This window comes from Dasypus novemcinctus, chromosome 5, assembly GCF_030445035.2.
Source record: "Dasypus novemcinctus isolate mDasNov1 chromosome 5, mDasNov1.1.hap2, whole genome shotgun sequence".
NCBI lineage: Eukaryota > Metazoa > Chordata > Mammalia > Cingulata > Dasypodidae > Dasypus > Dasypus novemcinctus.
Window position 1 is genome coordinate 119,512,093 of NC_080677.1, and position 25,078 is coordinate 119,537,170.

The 25,078-nt window shown below is 41.8% G+C and overlaps 1 protein-coding gene across 1 annotated transcript in view; it reads left to right on the top strand.

Moving 5' to 3' along the window:
* Positions 1-25,078, top strand: part of TBXAS1 (thromboxane A synthase 1) — a 195,041-nt gene that overhangs the window by 81,839 nt on the left and 88,124 nt on the right. Inside the window, exons 4-5 of the mRNA XM_058297468.2 lie at positions 9,877-9,973; positions 23,974-24,090. Coding sequence (XP_058153451.1) covers positions 9,877-9,973; positions 23,974-24,090 — 214 coding nt within the window. The remainder of the gene's footprint in view (positions 1-9,876; positions 9,974-23,973; positions 24,091-25,078) is intronic.

Here is a 25,078-nt window from a genome sequence, read left to right on the forward strand (position 1 = left end):
ACTTTTCATGGCCTTGGAACTGTAAACTTTTACCCCAAATAAATCCCCTTTATTAAAGCCAACTTATTTCTGGTACTTTGAATTGGCAGCCTTTTGGCATTTTAAAACAATTGCCTTAAACCTATAGTTTGAGGAGAAAAATGCAATCTTTACTATGTAGAATGCTGCAGTTCATGAACATGATATGTATCTCCATTTATTTAAGTCTTCTTTGATTTTTTTCATCAGTGTTTTGTAAATTATCTGTATCTGCATACAGATACTACACATGTTAGGTTATGGTAAAATCTAAGTATTTCATTTTCTTTGGAGCAATAGTAAATGATATTTGTTGTAATTTTGGTTCCCCCATGTTCATTATTAGTATACAGAAACTCAATTGAAGATTTCCAGGAAGATGGAGAACTAGAGAGACACAGGACTCACTTCTTTCCCAGAAAAATAGCTAGCGGACAGGCAGAAACAGCCTGAAAAAACGTTTTAGGGTTTAGGGCACCAAGGGAAGGCGAACACCACCCAGAAGAGAGAGGGGCAAAGGAAAAGAATCTTGACAGGAAAGCTCTGTGAGTAAAAGCTGCCACTGCCACTGCTGGCACCCATCACCTCACCCTAGGGGCAGACAGCTTCGAATTCTCTGGTTTCTAGCCAGTGCTACAGACAGAGGGGCTTAAGGGGTCCATCTCCCCAGGAAAGAGAAAAGAGAGGGATGCAGCCTAAGGCTGATTCAGCTTTTGGCCTACAGATTTGGTCTGCTGAGTCTGATGAGTCCTTCCAGGCTGGGTAGGTCCACACCACTGTTTGCCTTGGGAGCCACACAGGACTAAAGAGATCCGACTCTCACAAGCACCCTCCCTACTGACTGGGACTGGCTGTTGAGGATGCAGAGGGGAGTGGAATTATTTCCTACCTGGGAAAAGGGAGGGGGTTGCCAGCAAAGGTTGGAGAACAGCTTCTGATAAATTTTGATTTTAGAGGTTCTGAATAGCCTCCAGGCAGGATCCTCACCCCACTGTTGTGGTTGGTGTTGCATTGAACACATTCCTGATCAAGGTTTGAACTGGGAAGGCTCGATAAAATGGTGGAAGTAAATAATGCATTTATAGTAATATCATTGAATGCGAATGGATTAAATACCCCAGTCAAAAGGTACAGACTGACAGAATAGATTTTTTAAAAAAACAAAAAACATGAGCCATCCATACGCTGTCTATAAGAGACTAACCTCAGATCCAGGGATACAAATTGCCTGAAAGTGAAACATTGGAAAAAGATATTCCATACAAACAGTAACCAAAAGAGAGCAGGGGTAGCTATACTAATATCAGACAAAACAGACTTTAAATGCAAAAATGTTATGAGATGCAGAAGGCCATTTTATATTAATAAAAGGGACAGTCCATCAGGAAGAAATGTCATAAATACATATGCACCTAACTGGGGTGCCACAAAATACATGAGGCAAACTGGCAAAACTAAAGAGAGAAATAGACATCTCTACAATAATAGTTGGAGACTTCAACACATGACTCACATCATTAGATAGAACAACTAGATGAAGATCAACAAGGAAACAGATAACTTGAACAATATGATAAACAAGCTAGACCTAATAGACATATACAGAACACTGCATCCCAAATCAGCAGGTTATACATTCTTCTCAAGCGCTCATGGATCTTTCTCCAGGATAGACCATATGTTGGGTAACAAAACAGGTTTCAATAAACATAAAAAGACTGAAATTATACAAAACACCTACTCATATCAATGGAATGAAGCTGGAAATCAATAAGAAACAGGAAAGGGGAAATTTTGCAAATGTGAAAGCTAAACAACACACTCCTAAACCATCAGTGAATCAAAGAAGTCGTAAGTGAAATTAGCAAATATATTGATATAAATGAAAACAAGAGCATATCAAAACTTATGGGGTAAAGCAAAGGAGATGCTGAGAGGGAAATTTATAGCCATAAACACTTATATTAAAAAAGAAGAAAGAGTTAAAATCAAAGACCTAACAGAACAACTGGAGGAACTGGAAAAAGAACAGCAAACCAATCCCAAAGCAAGCAGAAGGAAAGAAATAATAAAGATTAGAGCAAAAATCAGTAAAATTGAGAACAAAAAACAAAGAGAAAATCAACAAAACCAAAAGCTTGTTCTTTGAGAAGATCAATAACATTGTCAAAGCCCTAGTTAGACTAACAAAGAAAAAAGAGAGAAATGAAAGAGGGGATGTTACAACTGACCCCACAGACATAAAAAGGATCATTAGAGGATATTATGAGAAACTGTATGCCAACAAATTAGACAACCTAGATGAAATTGACAAAGTCCTAGAAATGCACAAACAACCTACAATGATTCTACAAGATATACAAGAACACAACAAACCGATCACAATTAAAGAGATAGAATCAGTTATCAAAAATAACCCACCAAAGAAAAGTCCAGGACCTGATGGTTTTACAGGTGAAATCTAACCATTTCAAGAACAATTAACACCAATCCTGTTTAAACTCTTCCAGAAAACTGAAGACAAAGGAAAATTGCCCAAGACTTTTTATGAAGCCAATATCACCGTAATACCAAAACTAGATAAAGATTTTACAAGAAGAGAAAATGACAGACCAATCTCTCTAATGAATATATATTTGAAAATTTTCAATACTTGCAAATAGAACTCAACAGCATATAAAAGAATTATACCCCATGACCAAGTGAGATTTATTCCTTGTATGTGAGGGTGGTTCAACATAAGAAAATCAATTAAGCTAATACACCACATTAACAAATTGAAAGGAAAAAAGCCACATGATCATTTGATCAATGCAGTAAAGACATTAAACAAAATCCAGCATCCTTTCTTAATAAAAACACTTCAAAAGACAGGCATAGACTTCCGGGAAGATGGTGGACTGGAAAGACATGGTACTTTTCTCTCCCAGAAAAATAACTAGAGGATAGGCAGAAATGGCCTGGAAAAAACTCTTCTAGAGTTTAGGACACCAGGGGAAGACTGTACACTGCCCAGAAGAGAGGGGGGCAAAGGAAAAGAATTGTGATGGCAAAACTGTGAGTTAAAATATGTAGCTGCAAATTCTGGCACCCTCCCCTACCCTATAGACACTTTTGAATTCTTAGAACTCAGTGCAAGCAGCTGCAAACAAAGGGGTCACAGGGATCCACCTCCCCAGGAAAGGGGAGAGAGAAGAACACAGCCTAATGCTGACTCAACTTTTGGCCCATAAATTTGGTCTACTGTGTCCCATGAGCCCTTCCAGGCTAGGTGGGGCCATGCCATTGTTTGTCTTGGGGGCCAGCAAGGGACTAAAGAGATCTGATCCTCTCAGTCTCCCTCTCTACTGATGGGACTAGATTGTTGAGGATGCAGAGGGGGGTGGAATTATTTCCTACTTGGGAAAAGGTTGGAGAACTGCCTCTGAAAAAGTTTGAATTATGAGGCTCTTAGCATCCAGGCAGGATCCCCTAACACATTGCTCTGGTCCCTGTTGCAGTGAACACACTCCCACAAGGCATTGAATGGAGAGGACTGCCAAACAGTACCATCTGCTGGAGGACCAAGAAAGTGTACATGAGGAAATCAAAAGTAAATAAGTGAGAGAGGCTTTTTTCCAGCCTTTGGAGCCTCCCTCTCTAAGGCCCTAGGAAGTGGGTCTGCAACACATTATTGGGTCCAGGGCCCAGATTTGAGTAACTAATAGGAACAATCCTACAGACCCAGAACAAATTGAGCCAAGAATAAAAAAATAGCAGTACCACACAGCCTCCTGCCACTAAATTCCTACAAAAAAGAGAGAAATTGATCATCTAAGTAAACCCACCATCCTAATCAGATGCCTGAACACTAACAAAAAATTACAAGCCATACTAAGAAAATAGAAGAAATGGCACAAGAAAAGAAATATATCTAAGCCCCAGAAGAGACACAGGATTTGAGAAAACTGATCAACAAGATGCACACAAATTCCCGAAATCAAATTAATGAGTTGAAAGACAATATGGCTAAAGAGATAAATAACATCAAGTGCAAGCATAAAGAAGAATTTGAAAACTTGGATAGAAAAGTAACAGCTCATGAAAATGAAAGACACAATAGATGAGATAAAAAAACATATTAGAGGCATACAACAGCAGACTTTAAATTATAGAAGAAAGAATAAGTGATACTGAAGACAGAATAGCTGAAATTGAAGTGAGAAAAGAACAGTGAGAGAAAGGAATGGGAAAAAATTGAGCAGGGGCTCAGGGAGTTGAATTATAAAATGAAACACAACAACATATATGTCTTGGGTATTCAAGAAGGAGAAGTAAAGGAAAAAGGGGCAGAAAGAGTATTTGAGGAAATAATAGCTGAAAATTTCCCAACTCTCATGAAAGAAATGAACTTTCATGTCCATGAAGTGCAGCAGTCCTTAATAAATGTGAATTGGCCTACTCCAAGACACATACTACTCAGAATGTCAAATGTCAAAGATAAAGATAATGTTCTGAGAGCAAAAAGGGAGAAGCAAACGATCATGTACAATGGATGCCCAGTAAGACATAGTTTGGATTTCTCATCAGAAACCTTGGAGGTGAGAAGACAGTGGTATGATATACTTAGGATACTGAAAGAGAAAAACCGTCAACCAAGAATTCTTTATCCAGCAAAATTGTCCTTCAAGTATGAATGTGAGTTTAAAACACTTAAAAACAAACAGAAACTAAGAGAGTTCATAAAAAGGAATCTACCTTTGCATGAAATATTAAAGGAAGCCTTACAGCCCAAAAGAAAAAGACTGGAGAGAGAGGCCAGAAAGGATAACCAAAAGGGTAAAAATACAGATGAAAATAAAATATGACATTTGAAAGATAGGAATAGAAGGAAAATTCCCCAATATGATGTGAAAAACACACAGCCAACATCATACTCAATGGGGAAAGGTTGAAAGCTTTCCCTCTAAGATCAGGAACAAGATAAGGCTGCCCATTGTCACCTCTGTTGTTCATATTGTACTAGAAGTTTTAGCCAGAGCAATTAGACAGGGGGGAAAAAAGGAAGTAAAGCTCTCACTATTCTCAGATAACATGATCCTATATTTAGAAAATTCAGGGAAACGGACTTTGGCCCAGTGGTTAGGGTGTCCGTCTACCACATGGGAGGTCCGCAGTTCAAACCCCGGGCCTCCTTGACCCACGTGGAGCTGCCCCGTGCGCAGCGCTGATGCGCGCAAGGAGTGCCGTGCCACACAGGGGTGTCCCCTGCGTAGGGGAGCCCCACGCGCAAGGAGTGCGCCCGTAAGGAGAGCCACCCAGCGCGAAAGAAAGAGCAGCCTGCCCAGGAATGGCACCACCCACACTTTCTGTGCCGCTGACGACAACAGAAGCAGACAAAGAAACAAGACGCAGCAAAAAGACACAGAAAACAGACAACGAGGGGAGGGGAGGGGAATGAAATAAATAAATAATAAATAAATAAATAAATCTTTAAAAAAAAAAAAGAAAATTCAAAATGTCTATGACAAAGGTACTTGAGCTAATATATGAGTTCAACAAAGTGGCAGGATATGAGATCAACACACAAAAATCAGTAATGTTTCTATACACCAGTATTGAAGCTGAGAAGGAAATCAGGGGGAAGAATTCTACTATAGTAGCAACAAAAAGACTCAAATACCTAGGAATCAAGAACCTGGAGGAAATTATGTTGAGTAAAGCAAACCAGCTTCAAATGAACAAATACTGTATAATTGTGCTATTATGAATTAAATGTATTATGTAAACTCAGAGTTACATAAACTCAAAGAGCTAATAACTAGAATATAGGTTACCAGAAAATAGAGTAGGCTAGAGAATGGAAAGTTGAGGGTTAATCTGTGCAGAACTGGTAAAAAGGTTGTTTGTTAATCTTTAGAAATGAATAGCACATCATAGTGTTTGTAACTAGCAGTATTAATATATGGGTATGACAGTGTTTGAAAGGGAAAGTCTCAGGTCTTGTATATTACTAGAAGGAAAGCTGAAAAAATGTAACATAGGCCTGTATAGCACTGCAAATCTGTGTGTGAAATGTGAGTATGGGTAATATAGCATATATAAGACTGTTTTTCTTTGAAAATGAATAAATGTATATTAATGTTACAAGATGTTAAATACAACCAAATCAAAATGTGAAGAGTAGTATATAGTAATATATCAATCATCTTCCATTCAGGTAAAATTTTAAAAAAAGGAAATAAACTAAGTGAAAGAAATCAGACAAAAGGTACTACATGTTGTTTGACTCCATCTGTACAAAATATGAATATAAATAAATTAGAGAGATGGAAACAGAATAGCAGCTATGTATGGCAGGAAAAGCATAGAGAGATTGAGAAATGTTTATTAAGGAGTAGAGCTTTTTGTGTTTGTTTTTTTAAAAATTTTTATTATTAGAATAATGAAAATGCTCTAATAATGATTGAAGCAATGAATGCACAACTATGTGATTATTCCAAATACCATTGATTGTATACTTTGGATGGATTTATGCTTTATTAATATGTATCAATAAAATTGATTTTTTTTTAAAAAGAAAACAAATGCAATTGTTTCATGCATGTCAGTGTTGAGTCCTGCAACTTTGCTGAACTTAGCTATTCTAGAATTTTTTTTATTCCTTGGGATTTTCTACATAGACAATCATGTCATCTGCAAATAGGGACAGGGACAGGTTTACTCCTTTGCAATTTATATGCCTTTTACTTCTTTTTCTTGCCTTATTGCACTATTAGAATTTCCAGTAGTATGCTGAATAGAGTAGTGAGAAAGAACATCCTTGTCCTGGTTCTCCTCTTTAGGGTGAATGCATTCAATTTTTTAAAAATTATTGGATAAAATGGTACTTTTTTTGTGGATGCACTTAACCAAGTTGAGGAAGTTCTCTATTCCTAGTTTGCTGAGAGCTGTTTTATTTTTTTAAATCATGACTGAGTGTTAGATTTTGTCAAATGTATTTTTATTATAGGATCTACATCAATCAATAGGATCACATAATTTTTCTTCTTTAGCCAGTTGCTATGGTGCATTGGCTTTATTTCCTTTTCTTTCCTGAAGAATATTTTCACTAGTGTTAAGATTTGTGTTTGACAGTTCTTTTCTTTCAATACTCGAAAAATGTGCCAATTCCTTCTGGCCTCCATGGTTTCTAATGAGAAATCTGCCGTCCTTTGAATTGGTGTTCCTTTAGATAATATATGTCATTTCTCTCTGCCTGCTTTTAAGATACTTTTCCCTTTATCTTTAGTTTTCAGAAGTATAATCATGATGTGTCTTGGCATGGTTTTCTTTGAGTTTATCCTATTTGAGGTTTACTCAATTTCTTGAATCTGTAAGTTTGTGTTTTTTGCCAAATTGGGGAATTTTTTGATCACTATTTCTTTGAACCTTGGTGACTTTTAAGCACATTTCAAGTTTGAGAAGCATTGATCTAGTATGAGTTTTACAAAATGTGTACAAAATATTGTGAGTGTTTATTTTTCTTAGTACAATGCCCACAGTTTTCACTAGATATTCAAAAGACTCCATACCACTTCCCATATATTTTTAAATGCATTGGTTTATAGCCTTGTTGGGTTATTTTAAGTCCTCTTGGTTATAACCAATAAAAAATTAGTATCCTTCCTTTCTTTGTGCTACATCTATTGAATTCCTGTGTCCCAAAGATATCCCTAACAGTTTTGGAAAATATATTCATTCAAGTTAATAATTAATAATTCATTATTAATACCTAATATATGCCAGGCAATTCCTTTTCACTTTTTCCTCATCAGTAAGAAGGGGGAGAGTTAAAAAACTAAAGCCTTTTTTGGTTTATGAAAAGTTCTGAGTAACTAAGAATACTACAGTAAAAAATTGGCTGTGTTCACATCTTGTGACTTTACCCTTTAAAATCTATTCCTTACTGCTCTGAGCAGGATGCACTGGTGATCAAATTACATCCCTGAAAGTTTAATTTCATACATTAAAAACTTGACATTATGCAGTGGGCTTGCTTGTCATCACTCTGGTTTGCTTGCATGTTTGGTAGTCAAGCTCTCATAGTTCCCCCAAATAGGCTTGTTCCTGTGTGTTTAGTCTCCTGGCTGCTAATATCGTACAATGGGTTGGCTTAACAACAGGAATTTATTGGCTTACAGTTTCAGAGGCTAGGCGCTTTGCTTCTTGATGTTGGCATCTTCTGGCTGGCCAGCCATCTTTGGAGTTCCTTGGTGTGTTAGTCAGCCAAAGGGGTGGTGATGCAAATTACCAGAAATCCGTTGGCTTTTATAAAGGGTATTTATTTGGGGTAGGAGCTTACAGATACCAAGCCATAAAGCAGAAGTTACTTCCCTCACCAAAGTCTATTTCCACATGTTGGAGCAAGATGACCACCAACATCTGCGAGGGTTCAGGCTTCCTGGGTTCCTCTCTTCCAGGGTCTTGCTTCTCTCTGGGTTCAAGTTTCCTCTCTTTCTAGGGCTTGCTTCTTCCTGGGCTCAGGGTTCCTCTCTTCTTGGGACTTGCTTCTGTTTCCTCTGTGAGCTTACTTCCCAGGGCTCCAGCTTAAGGCTTTAGCATCAAACTCCAACATCAAAAACCCCTCAACTCTGTCCTTTGCCATGTCTCTTATCATAATCATAACTTAATCACTCCCAGGTACAGACCAGTTTACAGACATAATCCAATATCTATTTTTGGAATTCATAACCATATCAAACTGCTGCACTTGGCTTTTCCATCAAATGGTGATGCACAAGGCAGTGTTATCTCCTTTCTCTTCTGGGTTCCATTAACTTCTCACTTCTGGCTGCTTTCTGTGGCTTCCCCACTGTGTCCAATTTCCTTGGTTTACAAGAACTTCAGCCATATTAGATTTAGGTCCACCGTCATTCATTTTAGGAACACCTTAAATAAAAACATCATCAAAGGTCCTATAAATAAATGGGTTCACACCCACAGGATCAGGGATTGAGACCTGAGTATGCATTTTGTGGAGGACATGATATAGTCCCCAACCCTGGAAATTACACATGCTGATTCCTCTGCCTCATACACCCTTGTCTGCCTTTGCCTGGACTTAACTCCTGCCCATTTCAGGACTCAGTTTGGGAATCACCATCTCTGGGAAGCCTTTGTTCTCTCCTCCCAGTGCCAAGTTCAGGGTGCCTGCAATATCATCCATGCCTGCCAAACTGTATGCTGATCGTCTAATTATCACTCCCATCAGACTGTGAGATCCTTGAAGGCTGTGACTGTGCTTTTGTACTCCCAGTACTTTAATAAATATAATAAAATAAAACATGTACTTAAGTACTGCCTCCAGTTAGAGTTCACCACCACCTGGTGACTGGCTGATCCTTTCATCCATTCCTTCACTAACGTCACAAGTACCTGTTGCTTTCCTTCCATGTATAGTTGTGGCAACCAGGTTCAGCCTTTCTTCAAATCCCCAGCAGGTTCAATCTAGCCCCTTTCCCAAGCCCCTAGCAGGTTTACTCTATCCCCTTCTTTGTCTTAATAGTAGATCTTATGAGCCCCTTATGATTGCATGCACATTTATAAGTTTGTATTTCCTAGCAGGTTGTGAGCTACTTGGGGGCAAAGACTGTTCATCTCAGAGTCCAGGGACTGATACAAGGTTGGATTCCATAAAAACTTATGGAATTAAAGTTGATGTTAGATCATCACAGTCATACTACTTATGAATAGCATATCATTTTCTCCACATTTTTACTCCCTATTTATCATTTACCCTTCATTATAAGCCATTGTGTGTGTCTGTGTGTACTTTGGAAAGGAGAAATGGGTAGATAAATAAAATACATTTTAATGTAATTATATTATTCCTCCCAGGTACTATCTTGGTCGTCGGATGTTTATTGTTATTTCTGAGCCAGATATGATCAAGCAGGTGTTGGTTGACAACTTCAGGAACTTTACCAACAGAATGGTATGTGGTTTTCTTTCTGCATGTGGGTGGATGAAGTGGGGACTCCTAAAATACAAGGACTGCAAATCAGCTCTAATAGGCATGCAATTGTGCCTCTTACCTAGTTTACATCAGTTCAGCTAAAAACTGAACTCCCCAATGAACTTGGGTTTTCAAAAGAAATGTAAGGCCTGGCACAAAGAATGTTATTTACATTTACGAAATGCTTCCAGAAAGCTAAAGATCAAGAGAAGTTGAGGCTAATAAAAATGCTAAAACCAGGAAGGTTTTCAAAGCTGTGTTCAAAGCTAGAGCAATCCAGAGGGCAAAGGCCAAGTGACTGAGGAAGATAGAGTAAGGTTAATAAATATCAGAGGGAAAGCAAAATTTTGAGCCTCTTATGCTTTCATCTTTTCCGGGGAATACGAAAGTATTAAGACTTGAAAGGGAAAACAAACAACAGCAGGAGGGAATTTTGTCTCCAAGTAGGGGGAAGATTCTGTAAGTCAGAGGACCTCTTTGTATTAGTTGAAGTTTCCAACTGACTAAAGGAATGCACATAGCCCATCTTTTTTGGAAAACACATACCCCACTTTTTATCTTTGGTGAGAAATCCCAAAGAATGGGAGAGGTGACATGAAATAGCAGAGGTCAGTGTTGTCGATAACCAAAAATGGGGAGATAGAAACTTGAGCAAGAGAAGACCAATAACCTTTATGTTGATTCTTGAAAAAGTCTAAAGTAGGGAAGCAGATGCAGTTCAAGTGATTGAGCTCCTGCCTATGACATGAGAGGTCCCAGATTCCATTCCCGGTGCCTCTGGAGAAGATGAGGAAGACATCACGCTGGCATGGCAAGCTGGCTCGACAAGATGACACAACAAGGAGACACAAAGAGGACAGGCAATGAGAGACACAACAAAGCAGGGAGCTGAGATGGCTCAAGTGATTGAGCACCTCTCTCCCCCATGGGAGGTCCTAGGTTTGGTTCCTGGTACTTCCTAAAGAGAAGGCAAGCAGACACAGAAAGCACACAGCAAATGGACACAGAGACCAGACAGCAAGCCCAAACAACGAGGGTGGGGGGAGGGGGAATAAATAAATAAATAAAATGAATTTTGGGGGAAAAACGTCTACAGTGAATTAACAGATGCTTGTGAATTCAGGAAAGACTAATAATCACTATGTGCCAACAGTTTTTGGGGAGTCAAGTTAAACTCATTTTCCTTTCTTGTAATATTAGTAGGTATTCTTTCTTTTGTTGATTATTTGGCAAACTTTTTGTATGCCTGCCATATTCCAGACACTGTCTAGGTGTTTATTATAAAGAAGACACAGTCTGGACCTCTAGGAGCTCACAGACTAGTCAGGGAGGCAAACAAGTAAGGAGACCAGTCCAATAGAGTGATGAGTGCTGTTATGGTAGACAACACAAGGGCATCCCAGTTGGGGGGTGGGGAAGTTTTATTAGATGTGAGATGCCTGGGGCTGAATCTTAAAGAAATTAGCAGTAGTCTCCCTGTGTTCTGTGTGGTTGAGCCACCCAGGTTTTTTCATTAAAATTCACAAAAACTTCATGAGATTGGTACAATTATCATCTCTGTTTTGTGGACAAGGAAACTAAGGCTCAGAGAGGTCAAGTGAAGACCCAAGCACATGGCTAATACGTGGACGAGCAGGGCTTCACGGGCCATCTCCCAACTCAAGTCCAGGGCTCTTTTTACTGCCACTGCTAAAACTGCCTGCTCAGGTGACAGTCCTGGGTTGTCAAGATTTAATCAAGTCATTAATTACTCATCCAAAATATGCTCATCTTAGTGCCCCAGAGTGTCACACCCAAATCCAGATACCACATGGCCCCTGGAAGAGATGAGCTAGAGGGAGGGGACTGCCTGGCCTGCCAACCACACTGCCTCAGCATGGCTGGAGGAATTGCAGATGTTTAACTAGAATAGAGGCTGCCTCTCTGCTGCCTCTAAACTATCTTCCTCAAACATTTCTCACAGTTCAAAGTCCCCTGAAGGGCTTCTGTGGCATTAGGATCTTAGAGACTGACGGAGTCTGATGGGCAAATGTAGCTGTGCTTACAGATCACTGCTCATTCAGGCTCTGCAAGGAGTGTTGACTGATGAGGCAGAGGAAACCAGTGGATTAAGGGTGCAGGCCACTGACACCGAGCAAATGCAGGCTCCTTCTAACAATGCACCTTAAAGACCAATTCCTGAGACACTGGGCTTTCAAAGAGATAAAGAGTTCATTTGTTTGTGCAAGCAAAGGAGGTCGGTGATCTAGTGGCCCCCGAAACTGCCTCCTGGGACTGCATTAATTTTGATAGTTTATAATACCAGGTTGCTAATGAATAATTGGGGTGGAGCTGGCACAGGACCCTTCAATAATAAACATTCAGGGGCTGAACAGGATGAGGGTGGGTACCGACCAGGGTGAGTCACAAGGTTTTGGGATAAGGGTATACAGAACAAAGGTCAGGTACAAGGTTGCTCTGTGTTTTTTAAAATATGGACATTAAAAAGAGGAGGGAAGAGTGGTTACCATCACAACAGTAAGTATACACAAGGGTAAGGTCAGTTTAGAATGGCCATCACAACAGGAAGCACATACAAGGGTGAGGCAAAGTCTGGAGTAACCATACACAGGGGTGAGACCAGTTTAGAATGAACATCACAATAGCAGGTCTAGGCTAAGTCCAGCCAGTTTCAGTAATTTCAGATGGTCGCCTTCAGCTGTTTTAGAATATGAAATATCTATGTAATGAATTATTTGTTAATCCTTAATCCTCGGTTACACCACCAAGCTGCATCCAGGCAGGCAGGACTTGGGGAGCCTGCTGTGATTCCTGAGCAGTGACATGGGGCATGGTGGCCTTGTGCCTCCCTGTTGAGTCACATGACACCAAGGATGTCAGCCAGGGCATGAGACCCCTGAGCTCTCCAGGATCAGGGCTGTACTCTGATTGATGTGTGAAGGGCAGACCTCTTCAATGCCCAACTTCAAGCTGAAGGGACCAAATAAAGATGCTTTCAGTTTCAGTCAATTTCTCCTCCAAACCATTTGCCTGAACTCCCTAATTTCTTCTGCTTCCTAGACTAAGATCTCTAGGTCCAGGGCCCCAAACACCAGAGTTTGGTTCCAGTTTCTTTCCTCTTCCACTCACCACACAGTGCCCTGAAGAAAAAATTCAAGTTCCCCAGACAAGATAAAATTAAGGGTCTTTGTAATTTAGGTCCATTCCATATACTCCAGCCTAATCTCTCCCTGCTCTCCAAAACAAAATGGCACCCAAGCTGAACCAGCCTTCCCATTCTCTCTCTAAGGAGCCCTGGAAATCCCTGCCCCCAGCCTCTGTTCATACTGGCACTCTGACCTAGAATTGGAGGCAGCAGAACAGTGTCTCTTGCATTTATTAGCAATTTGAGGTTGAGCAAATTAACTTCTTGAATCCTTTTATTCCTCCTCTGGAAAATCGGGATAAGATCTACCTTACCAGGCTGTTTTAAGATTAATGAGATAATGCACATAAGCCCTGCCTCAGCACAGTGCTTGTCAGGCAAAAACAAACACTCAACACGCATTAACTGCTATTAACAAGTAGGCTCTCCACCTCTGGCATACCTCTTCAAGGTATAGCTATTCTTTAAGACTCTCCTGAAATTCTGCCTCCTCCATGAAGCTGTCCTACTTCAGTCCACATTTCCTTCTCCCCTGCTCTGAACTCTTACAGTACTTATCATCTGCATTGCTGATTTTGGCAATTGCTCTCATTTTACATTCTATTATTTACAGTTTAATGAAAGCATGGCCTTCACCCTAACTTGTTTATTAGCACTTTGATGCCAGGAAATGTATTTTGTACCTTTTTTTAATACCATGGGCCTGAACACATAATGAATCTTCAGCATCCAAAATATACTTGTTCAAATTGAATTGAATCTCCATCAACCTGACATTTCTCCCCAGAAGAAGTAGGTATTCCCTTGAACCTGGAGAGTCAATGTATACATCCTCTTCTAGGTCATTCACAAACATGTAAAATAAAAAGTCATCATAGATGAGAACTCTAGGAAACCCCAACGTTTATAATTTGCACCTGGGAATGTATCCATTTATCTTTAGCTTTGTTTATGGTCTTTAAGTCAATTCCCTATTCATGATAAAACAACCCTTAGTGACTCCGTTTTTTTAAAAACAGTCTTTAGAGTGGGATTTTCTCTCCGATTTTTGAAAGTCAAATTAAATTGGGTTCTGTGGTCCCTCTTATCCGTATGCTTATTTATCTGCTCAAAGAACTCAAGGAGATTAGTGAGGCGTGATTTCTCCCCACCGACACCATGCAGCCTTCCCTCTAATAAGCTCTGTTTACTTAAGTGTTCAGCAATTCAACTTTATTATAGATTCATTCAGTAAACATTAAATGCTTACTCCATGCAAGAGTCTATCAAATGGTCCCTTGTGATACAGAAAATACCTCGGCACATTGGTTTGATACATTAAGTGAAAAGGAACTTAAATAACACACAGTTTCATTTTCCAACAGTGAGCGCACATTATCTGTCTGCTCACAAATCCAGGCTTGAGCTATGTGTGCCCTGGACAGCCTGCTGGAGAATGGCCAGGATGTGTGAAGCTGTGTTTAGTTGTGAAATTTGATATGAGCCATGAAATCTCATGAAGGCTTGATGGAGGTGGGGTGATAGCACTCCCTGACACATGTCAATACTCGGCAAATATTTGAATGCAAATATCGTTCGGGCGGAGATGTGGCTCAAGCGGTTGAGCGTCCACTTCTCACATGGGAGGTCCCGATTTCAGTCCCCATTGCCTCCTAAAAACAAAAAACAAACAAGCAAACAAGTGAAAAAAACCAACTCAGGGGAGCTGATGTCAGCTTCCCACATACAAGGTCTGGGGTTCAATTCCTGGGCCCCGGGACCTCAAAAAAAAAAAAAAATCATTGAATGAAACATTGTTTTTAAATCATCTGAACACTGGGCTGAATAGACAATGGGTTAGATCCAGATGGCAGTTTTTACATTACACTTTCCCATTCACCCTTTCTGAGGCACTCGATTCTGGTTCATTTCTCTGCGTTATCTTGCCCATTTTCCAAATGGACTCCTAGGACGCCTATCAGTGCCCTCAGTGCTTCCTGCTATTGCTCCCTGGTGGTGCAACCGCAGTTTGCCGCTAAACCCAAAACCAATCTTTTGAGCACTTACAGAACCTCGGTTGTCCCAGTGCCACAGTACTTGGTCATTTTTTTCAGATATTTTTAATTAGCTCTCCTTTGTTATCCGGTACTCAATGAAGCCATGAGGGCAGCTCCTTTTTAATATCTGTAGAAGCTGGAGCTGGGTCCACACGCCTTGGCAGGAATGGCCATAACCTGTGGTAGAACTTCTTATTCCTGGTCTCCTATCAAGGCCTGGAGTTGGGGGAGTTGTGGAGAGGGTGATAAGAGGTAGGGTGGTCTTTGTCTCATATTAAGTTGGTCTCTTCATGTGAGCACAAAAGGCAGTGGAGTTAGTTTTTAATAACTTGCTCTCAGGACTGTGTGAGTCATCCCAGTTTAAAGTTTATGCTTAGCTCTTCTAATAAGAAGTTAGTCTATTTTAAGAGATCCTAACTGAAAAGAAGAACATTTTCATCTGTCCAAGGGAAACTTAACAGTTTAGCCACAAGGCCACAACTAAAGCACTGCCGTTTATCGGGATAGTGTTTTCTAATGACTGGAAAATTACCCAAGAGTTAAGGAAGTACGGTGAAAAACATCTTGTTAGCTGTAAGGTCAACAAGCATTGGTTCCCCACCCCCACCCTCCAAGTGACTTGAGTGACTTGAGGGCAAGGATTTAAAGATGTTATAGTTCGCCCACTACTTTGAAACCTCGAGGCGAAGTGTGCTCTTCGTGTCGCCGATGCAATTCCATGGATCTGGTCTTTTCAGGACCAACCACGTTCCGCCCTGCGAAAAACGGCAGAAGGGGAGGCCCACAGGGGCCAGGGGTCCCGGACTTCCAGGGGGCAGCCCCTCCTGGGTGAGTGAGAAGCTTCCGGCTCAGGATGGAGGAGTTCCGGTGCAGAGCAAGACGATCCACATAAAACCGAGAAGCCTGCCTCAAAACAGAGAGGACTTTGGCAAAGGCAACCAAGTTTGCAAACCAGCATTTCTGGTTTCACTGCTCTGTGGGTGCTTTTAGATGCGAGCTTCTGTCTTGCTCAGGGCTGGGGAGCTTGAGTTCTTTGAGCAGATAGATAAGCATATGGGTAAGAGGGAACAACAGATCCCGATTTGATCTGACTTGCAAAAATCAGAGAGAAAATCCCACTCTAAAGACTGTTTTTAAAAATGGAGTCCCTAAGGGCTGTCTTTATCATGCCTGTGGAATTAAAGACCATAAACAACAACACCCCTAAGATGAGGTGACCCCTTTAAAGGCAAAGCTAGAGGAATCCTTTTCAAGGTTTGCATGAAGGGAGGAGATACTTCCCCAAATTATGCCTAAAAAATATCCTTGCGGCTTCGGTCTTATTGCATACATTGGAAAACCTGAATGTTTTTGATTTACTCCAAGGTTTAGTTAAGGGAAAGGGAACCAGAAACTCCAGCGGAGCAAGTTTTCAAAAGCTGGCGGTAAAGAGTAGGAGCTGCAGGTCTGGGGGGCAAGTGAAAGGGGGCAGTTTCATGACAAGCCTGTGAGGACCCTGTCTCCTGGACCGAGGACCCTGTGTCCACGCGCAGCTCTGCACCGAGTTTTCCTTGCTGGTTAGCTCCGTAATGAGCGGACGCGCTTCTGTTGGCTGAAAGGAGGGGCCGCTGCGGCTGCAGAGGGCAGTAGGGTTTCCAGCGACTAGCTGGCCTTCTAACTTTAGTGATGTCTGCCGATGCTGAGGGCTCTGTGGTTTCGCGATAGCTGGCCCTGTGATCCTGGCTTCCAGGGTGGTGAGGGATGTAAAGTAGCTTGTAGAGGTGAACCTGGGGCTGCTGGGTCCCTGTGGATTTTATGATTCTGGATAAAATCACTTCTTGAGGGTGAGCCAGACTCACCAAACCTGTCACCTGGGTATGGATGTGACTCTTGTGTGGCTGCACCTTGTGCCTGGAGAGGGTCCGGTGGGGAGTCGAAGCTGTGTGTACCCCAGAAAGACACGTTCTTACATCTATTCCATTCCTGTGGGGGTGAGCTCATTGGGTGAGGTTACTCCAGGTAAGGAGGTGTGGCTCACCTCAGGCTGGAAGGGCCGTAATCCTATTCCTGGAGGACTTTGTAAGAAATCAGACAGAGAGAAAAAGCCACAGGAAGCAAGAGACTGGACATGGACAGAATCTGCGAGAGAAGGGAGCGACCTGGAGGTGCCGCCCTGTGCCTTGCCGTGTGACCGAGGAGCCACGGATCTCCGGCAGTCGGCAAAGCATCGCCTTGATGACCTCTTGATTTGGACTTGCTCTTTGAGGGCAAGGATTTTGTATCTTGATGGTTCTGGCACATAGTAGGGGCTTAATGTTCACGACTTGATAGGAAACAGACATAATTCTGAGCAGAAGTTGCAAACCTGAATATCAAAATGTAACGAAACGAGAACAAGATCTTAGGCTGCCACGGTGAAGTCGCAGGCTTCCAAGGTGTTGGCGAGTCCCCATCAAAAATGGCAGCAACCCAGGATGCTGTGTGACTGCCAGGCCTGTGGTCTCCTCACGTTCAGCTGGATCTGATCCCATTTCATCTACATCTTCCTAAATGTTCAAGGAATTGCTATTTGGAGCGGAGCAAATAAGGACAAAGAGGAGGCCTTTCCGACGGGGTCCTACCTGCCTCTCACTACCAGCACTACTCTGCCCCCTCTGCAGCATCATGGCAAACTCTTCAACATCATCCTCCTGCTTAGCCTTTCCTCTTCTCTCCAGAGTCTTTTCACTCACTCACAAAAGGGCCTGTAGGGTCCCAATAGGGCAACTCCTCAAAGGAGGAGAGAAGATCACAGAATTTCACCCTGTGACATCCTAATGAGAATCAATATCAAATAAAGGAAGCCAGTCACCCACCCCTGGAGAAGACTTGAAAGAGATGCTGATGAAGCTAGGGTGGTCACCAAAAGTCAAGGGGACTAAGTAAACTAGTGAGAACAAAACTCAAACTATCCACAACATGTCAGAGGGAATGTAGTCATCAAAGTGTAGCAACCCCAGGGAAGTGGATTTGGTTCAACTGATAGGGCATCTGCCTACCACGTGGGAGGTCCAGGGTTCAAACCCAGGGCCTCCTGACCCGTGTGGTGAGCTGGCCCACAGCAGTGCTGATACGCACAAAGAATGCCATGCCATGCAGGGGTGTCCACTATGTAGGGGAACCCCACACGCAAGTAGTGCACCCCGCAAGGAGAGCCACCCCACGCAAAAAAAGCACAGCCTGCCCAGGAGTGGCACCGCACACACGGAGAGCTGACACAGCAAGATGACGCAACAAAAAGAGACACAGATTCTGGGTGTCGCTGACAAGAATGCAAGCAGACACAGAAGAACACACAGCAAATGGACACAGAGAGCAGACAGCGGGGGGTGGGGAGGGGGGGAGAAATAAAAACTAAAAAAAAAATTTTTTTACGTGTAACTACCCCAGTGAAGAACAGGAAATAGGAAACTTAATCAAAACTGGTCGGGGGATTCCTGAACAGAGAGTAACTTGACAGCCCTTACTGTCCCTCACAGAATGTGGTGTTCAGGTTTGAAAACCATCATCTAGATGTGGTCAATTCCCCACCCCAGCAGGACACCCCTCCCTGACACTAGGCCCTGCTTCTTTCAGTACAGTAGGAAAGGCTTCTACTGATCTCTGCGGTGATCCTCACACGGTCCAAAAGCTTATGGTCAATTAAGGTTCCCGGATCTTTTTAACATGAATTGCTGCAGGTCAGGTTTCCTCCATCCCATGCTATGAGCAACTAGATTTTTTATCTAAATGTGGAGCTTTATAGTTACATCTGTTGATTTTCATCTTTTTGGTATTCACCCAGCATCCAAGTCTGTTCGAATGAATTATTTCAGGCTTTTTAAGAATTTTTTTGGTAAAACTTCCATATACACATCTGAAGTGTAAAGTTCAATGAATTATTACATATGTATTTATCCATGTAACCATCACCAAGATCAAGATATAGACTGTTTCCAGCACCCCAGCAAGTTCCTTCATGCTCTTCCCAATCTCATCCTCCGACCTCTGTAGACATAACCACTCCTCTCACACCTATCACTGTAGATTAGTTTCTCCTCCTCTTGTACTTCGTGTAAATGGGAACTTGAGAGGATGTGCTCTTTTCTTCTGGCTTATTTTGCTCAATATAATGTCTATGAGATCCAAGCATATTCATGTATCAGTAGTTTGCTCTTTTTTATCGCTATGTGGCCTGCCAGTGTATGAAAATATCACAATTTATTTATTGCTCTATTGATAAAAGTTTAAGTTGTTTCCAGTTAGGGGCTGTTATGAATAAAGTTGTTATGAGCCTATCAAGAGAATGTTTTCTTGGGCATATAGATCTAGAAGTGCAATTGCTAGGTCACAAGTCAGGTGTATGTTTAGCTTTTCTACATACTGCTAAGCAATGTTCCAAAGTGGTTGAGCCAGTTTCCATTCTCAACAGCTGTCAATGAGAGTTCTAATTGTTCCACTTCCTAACCAACACTTCTTGTCAGTGTTTTTAATTTCAGCTTTTCTGGTGGCTGGGTAGTAGTGGCATCTCACTGTGGTTTTAATTTGCATTATCTGATGAGTAATCATGCTGAGCACCTTTTCATAAGCTTTCTGGTCATTTGGATAGCCTCTTTTGTAAAGTGTCAATTAAGGCTTCTCCCCGTTTTTAATTTGTTTGACTTTATCTTGTTGGTTTATTGGAATTCTTTAAATGTTCTGTTATGAGTCTTTTGTCAGATAAGTGCATTGTGGCTATTTTCCCCCAGGTGTGGTTTGCTTAGTCAGTTTCTTAATGATGTCCTTGATAAGGAAGCTCAATTTGTCAAAATTTTCTTTCATAGTTATTGCTTTTGATATCCTGTTCAAGAAATCTTACCTACCCTCAAGGTCATAAAGATACTCACCTAGAAGTTTTATTGTTTTCCTTTCATTATTAGGACAACGATCCATCTCCAATTAATTCTGTGTATGGGTCAAAGTTCATTTTTTTCCGTGTTGACATCCACTTGCCTCTGTGCAAAATTCTACTCCGGTTTCCCATTTCATTCAGAGTAAAAGTCCTAACTAAGCCCTAGGAGGCCCTTCATACAGCAGCCCCCGTGACCCTCTGACCTCCCTCAATGACTCAGCTCTCTTGAGGTTCTGACACACGCTTTAGAATCTTTGCTCTAGCAGTTCCCCTGTCTGAAACGTGACTACATCCCCCAGTTCCTTCAAGTCTTCGCTCATATCTCACCTCTTCAAAGAGGCCAGTGCTGCTTGACCCATTTAATACTGCAGCCTGCTCCAATCCCCTGAATTTACCCTACGCTATAGTATATAATTTACTTATGTTTATTATCTGTCTTCTCCAAATAAAACCTAAGATCCACAAGGACAGGGCGTGGATGTAGGTCAGTGGCTGAGCACTTGCTCCGCATATATGAGCTCCTGGGTTCAATCACTGGGACCTCCTAAAAAAAATCCACGAGGACAGGGATCTTTGTTTTTGTTCACTGACATATCCCAGGCACCTAGATGAGGGCCTAGCATATATTAGGCAATCAATAAATATTGGTTCAAAAAGTGAAGCCTCACAATCATCTCAAGAGGTAAGTAGCATTACTATCCCCATTTTATAGGTTGGGAAATTGAGGAGCAGAGAGATCAATTCTAAAGGTTGCACAGAGACCAGATTCGAACCTAGGGGACTGGCTTCAGAGGCAGTACTCTTACCACAGACCTGAGCTTGGCAGTAGAAAAATATGGCCTAAACTTCCAGAAAGCCCCTAGTTCTGCAGCTTCAGGCTACTACAAGGGACTGGGAAGTTAGAGAGCTCCTTTGGACTGTGTAATGTTTGGAAAGAGGTGAAGAATTGTCCACATCGTGCTAAGCCTTATAAACCCAGTCAGGGAGTTTAGACAAGGAGAAGTTAGTAGGCAGGGCTACAACTGTGTTGTAGAAAGATCCCTCTGAGTACGGTGTGGAGAACAGATGAGCAGGGACCCAAGGCAGGGAAACGAGATAGGGGCTGCCAGGTAACGGTGAGGGCCAGGGAGGTGGCTGTGCGGATGAAGAGATTTAAGAGTTGTGGTGGACAGGATTTTGGTTGAGAAACAGGACAGCACCCAGGTTTGGGGTTTGGGACATGGGTTAGAACAGATTTTACAAACTTTTTTGACTGTGACCTGCAGTGAAAAACATGTTCATATCTTGACACAGAATGCACACACACGAACACACACAATCTTAAACAAAAGTTTAACGAAACAATAAAAAACATACCCTTACTTTGTAAAATGTTCCTCTATATTTTCTACTTATTCTATTTCTTCTTCCCATTTCTTTTCTTCTTCCTTTTTAAAAATGCTGCTTGCCACCCACTACATTGATTTCGTGACTGGTTATGATCTATAGTCTGGAAACCCCTGACCTGTGAGTGACTGGAAGTACCACTTACTGAGATATGGAAGACACAGATGAGCAGATTGGCAGGCAGTCTAGAAAGCCCCTTCCTCCCTGGATTATCCCCCTCCTACCCCATTTTGCAATCCTGCCCCCAGCAAATTCGCCAATCTTTTACCTCATTTCTCTAAGGGAGAACCCTCTGTACCTTTCAAGATAAAGATAGCCCCCTAAATCTAATCTATTAGATGTGGATGGGCTAATAAAAATTGGTGTACAGTCTCCAGTAATGTGGATCTTATCACTCAAGGCAGGCTATTTTATCTTTGAATAATTCTGACTTTTGACTATTCTGAAGTTATTTAAATGAACTTGACTTTTTCTCTATAGCTTCCACCGTTGAATCCAATTCCACCCCTCAGGGTCATAAAAACAACCTAAATTCCCTCTTTCATATAATACATATTCAATAAGTATTTACTGAGCACGTACTAGGTACCACTATCAGATCTTCCAAGTGTTCTGTTTTTCAGCTGAATATCCCCAAACCTGACAACTGTTTCATTAAAGATATTATTCAATGTCGCCTCGCCATCCTGGCTGCTCTTCTGAAATGACCAGTTGGCAGCTCTCCCTCTTTAAGAATGGCATCTGGAAATGAACACATTACTCTAACCAATGCCCTAAAGGTTCCAATCAGAAAAGTTCCAATGGAACTGTGAGGCAGAGAGGAGAGCAATGTCATAGCAGGTCGGTGAGGGACTTGCTGGAGGGCCGACATATGGCATGGAGGGCTAGATTTGTCCTTCAAGTGTAAGATAATACCATGAATCCAATTCTTAGATTTTCAAGGATAAATACAAAATTCAATCAATCTTGATTCTTGTCTCTACTTTATTCTTTCTCATCAGAACCACATAAAACACCCAGCTTTCCTTGGAATGAAATGTTTTATTACAGGTAGTGTGGCACAGTACTGGGTTTTTGCCAGTATATAAATACACATAATGTATGATTTCCTCTTTTGACCCTGAAACATAAACAAAGGAGTTACGTTCCAAAAACTCTATCAAGCCACAATTCTTTACGGTGACCATGGCCCTACTAAGGAATTTCACTCTACGTATGGAGAGCTATTCCTCTGCAGGAAAGTCTCCCTGCAACTTGATTCTAATATATAATTAAATCCCCCCTACATGGTTTGCAGTTCTGTTTTATGGCTTATTTTGAGTGTTCATATTTTATCAGAAGATTATAAGTTTCCTTTAAATAGGAGTTTTTACAAGGCCTTTGAATTATGATGACTGGCTTCATGTTTCAACTATAATTAAAACAGTGAAAAGAAATAGCATAACTGAACATCACACACGGAAATGGAAATACGTGGTCCTCCAAAACCCTGCCTTCACACATCCTGCAACCCCGGACGTGGGGGTGCTCTGGCGAGCCGTGGAGGTCCTTTTTTGAACACTTGGTGGGAGAAACTGGTTTTAGAAAGGAACAGAATGGCCTGAGAAGAAGGTGTGAAGAGACAGATGACTCTTTTGCATGCTTCTAGACTCAGCTTAAATGCCTCCCCCTCAGAGAAGCCTTCCTGACCACCTAACCCCAAGGGGCCCTCCCCCACTGTTTTCTCATCTTGACCTGTTTTCCCCCTTCATAGCACTGACTTTCTCATAAACTATTTTTTTTTTTTTAGTTTGAGTCTGCTGTCTACTTCCCACTAGACTATCAACTCCATGAAGGCCAAAGCAAACTCTTTTTTATTCAACACTGTAAAGTCAACTCCTTGCCACATATTAGGCTTTCAACAAATTGTTCATTGTATGAGGAAATGAATGAATGAAAAATTAAAGCACCCAGAAACATCTTGACAGGAGTTCTCTGGGAAGCAGCTCTGCACGGACCCTCATTTTCCTCTCCTCAGCCCTCCCCACCTCACCTCCCACCCCACTCCCCACCCACACATCAAGGAACCAGATACAAGAGTCTGTCAATTCCCAACCCAACCTACAAATTCAGCCACACAAACCTAGCCACAGAGTTCAGGCAACTCAATTCAAGGAAAACTCAATCCAAGGAAAGACTAGACCATCTCAAAGAAACCTATTCTGTTAGGACCTCAGAGGACCCTCACCCAGCTGCAGAACACACAGAAGCCAGCTGAGTGATTTACATGATGATGACCAAATGGCAATGCGTGAGAACTGGGCCAGCAAGAGCTTTCTCCATCCCTGCTGCTCTCAGCCATCTATCTTTAGATCATTAACCAGGAGCCTTTATAGTATTTTTTCTTCTGCATCCTTGAAGAGAAAGCCCGAATTTGTTGGTCATCACTAGACTTTAACCATGGTATTTATAATGAACTTGTGTTGTCACCAAGGTAGCTGTGGTTCCTTTGTGCCCTAACCCTCTGCTTGTTGCTTTCCATCAGGCATCAGGTTTGGAGTCCAAGCCAGTAGCTGAGAGCATTCTGTTTTTACGTGACAAAAGATGGGAAGAGGTCAGAAGTGTTCTGATTTCTGCTTTCAGTCCTGAAAAGCTGAATGAGGTAAGACATAGGAAATGCAGACTCTCTTCCCTTAAGGAGCACATTTCTTTTCTCCAAATTGTGATGGATAGCTGGTCCATGCTGCATCACTTGCTTAGGTGCCATGTTAAAATGCCAGGCCTGCTGGGGAGAAATTTGGAGCAGTGCTTCTTATACTTTAATGTATAATGGCCACCTGGGGCTCTTGTTAAAATGCAGATTCTGACTCAAGTAGGTCTGGGGTGGGACCTGAGATTCTGTAGTTCTAACAAGCTCCCAGGTGATGCCAGTGCAGCTGGACTGCAGCCATACTTCACACAGCAAGGAACTAGAGGAAATCTTCCCAAAAAAGTGATATTTGAATCAAGTCTTAAATAGGGAAGTGCCAGCTATGGATTATAAGGGAGGAGAAAGGGGATGTGGCCTGGCAGAACTCTAGGTGGACAAGCATGTCCAGGTCACCCTTCAAGTTCAAGCTTGAGGGAGGAGCCAGCTCCACATGTGCTGCCAGCTCATTAAGGCCCTGGGCTCTCTCTTTTCCTTACCAGTGACCCACCTCTCCCTGCCAGCTGTGTGCATACAGCCTGATTAAGGGGCTTCTTCACGTTGAGTCCCAGACTTTAGAGCATGTGATGTCTGGAACTTCGACTGAGGGCCCTGGACCACAGCCACCCACCATCTCTCTGTTCCAGAGTGCTTGGGCTGGGAGTAGTCCATCTACAGTTCAATAGATGCATATTACTTTAGCTTAAACCCAAGATACTCATCTATAGGATCCTGATTTAATTCCTATAAATCTTCTGAAGTCCTCCAGAAGAGAAAAGAGTCCCAAACCTTGTAACGGCCAGTTAAACTCATTGAAAAATCCATCTTCAACCAGGTTCTGATGTGAATTTCCTCAAGTAGCCTTAGTATTGAAGATGGAGCATGATGTAGCTAACATATTACCGGCCCTTGTTATGCGCCAGGCACTACTCTAAGGGCTTCTTATATATATTAACCGACTTAA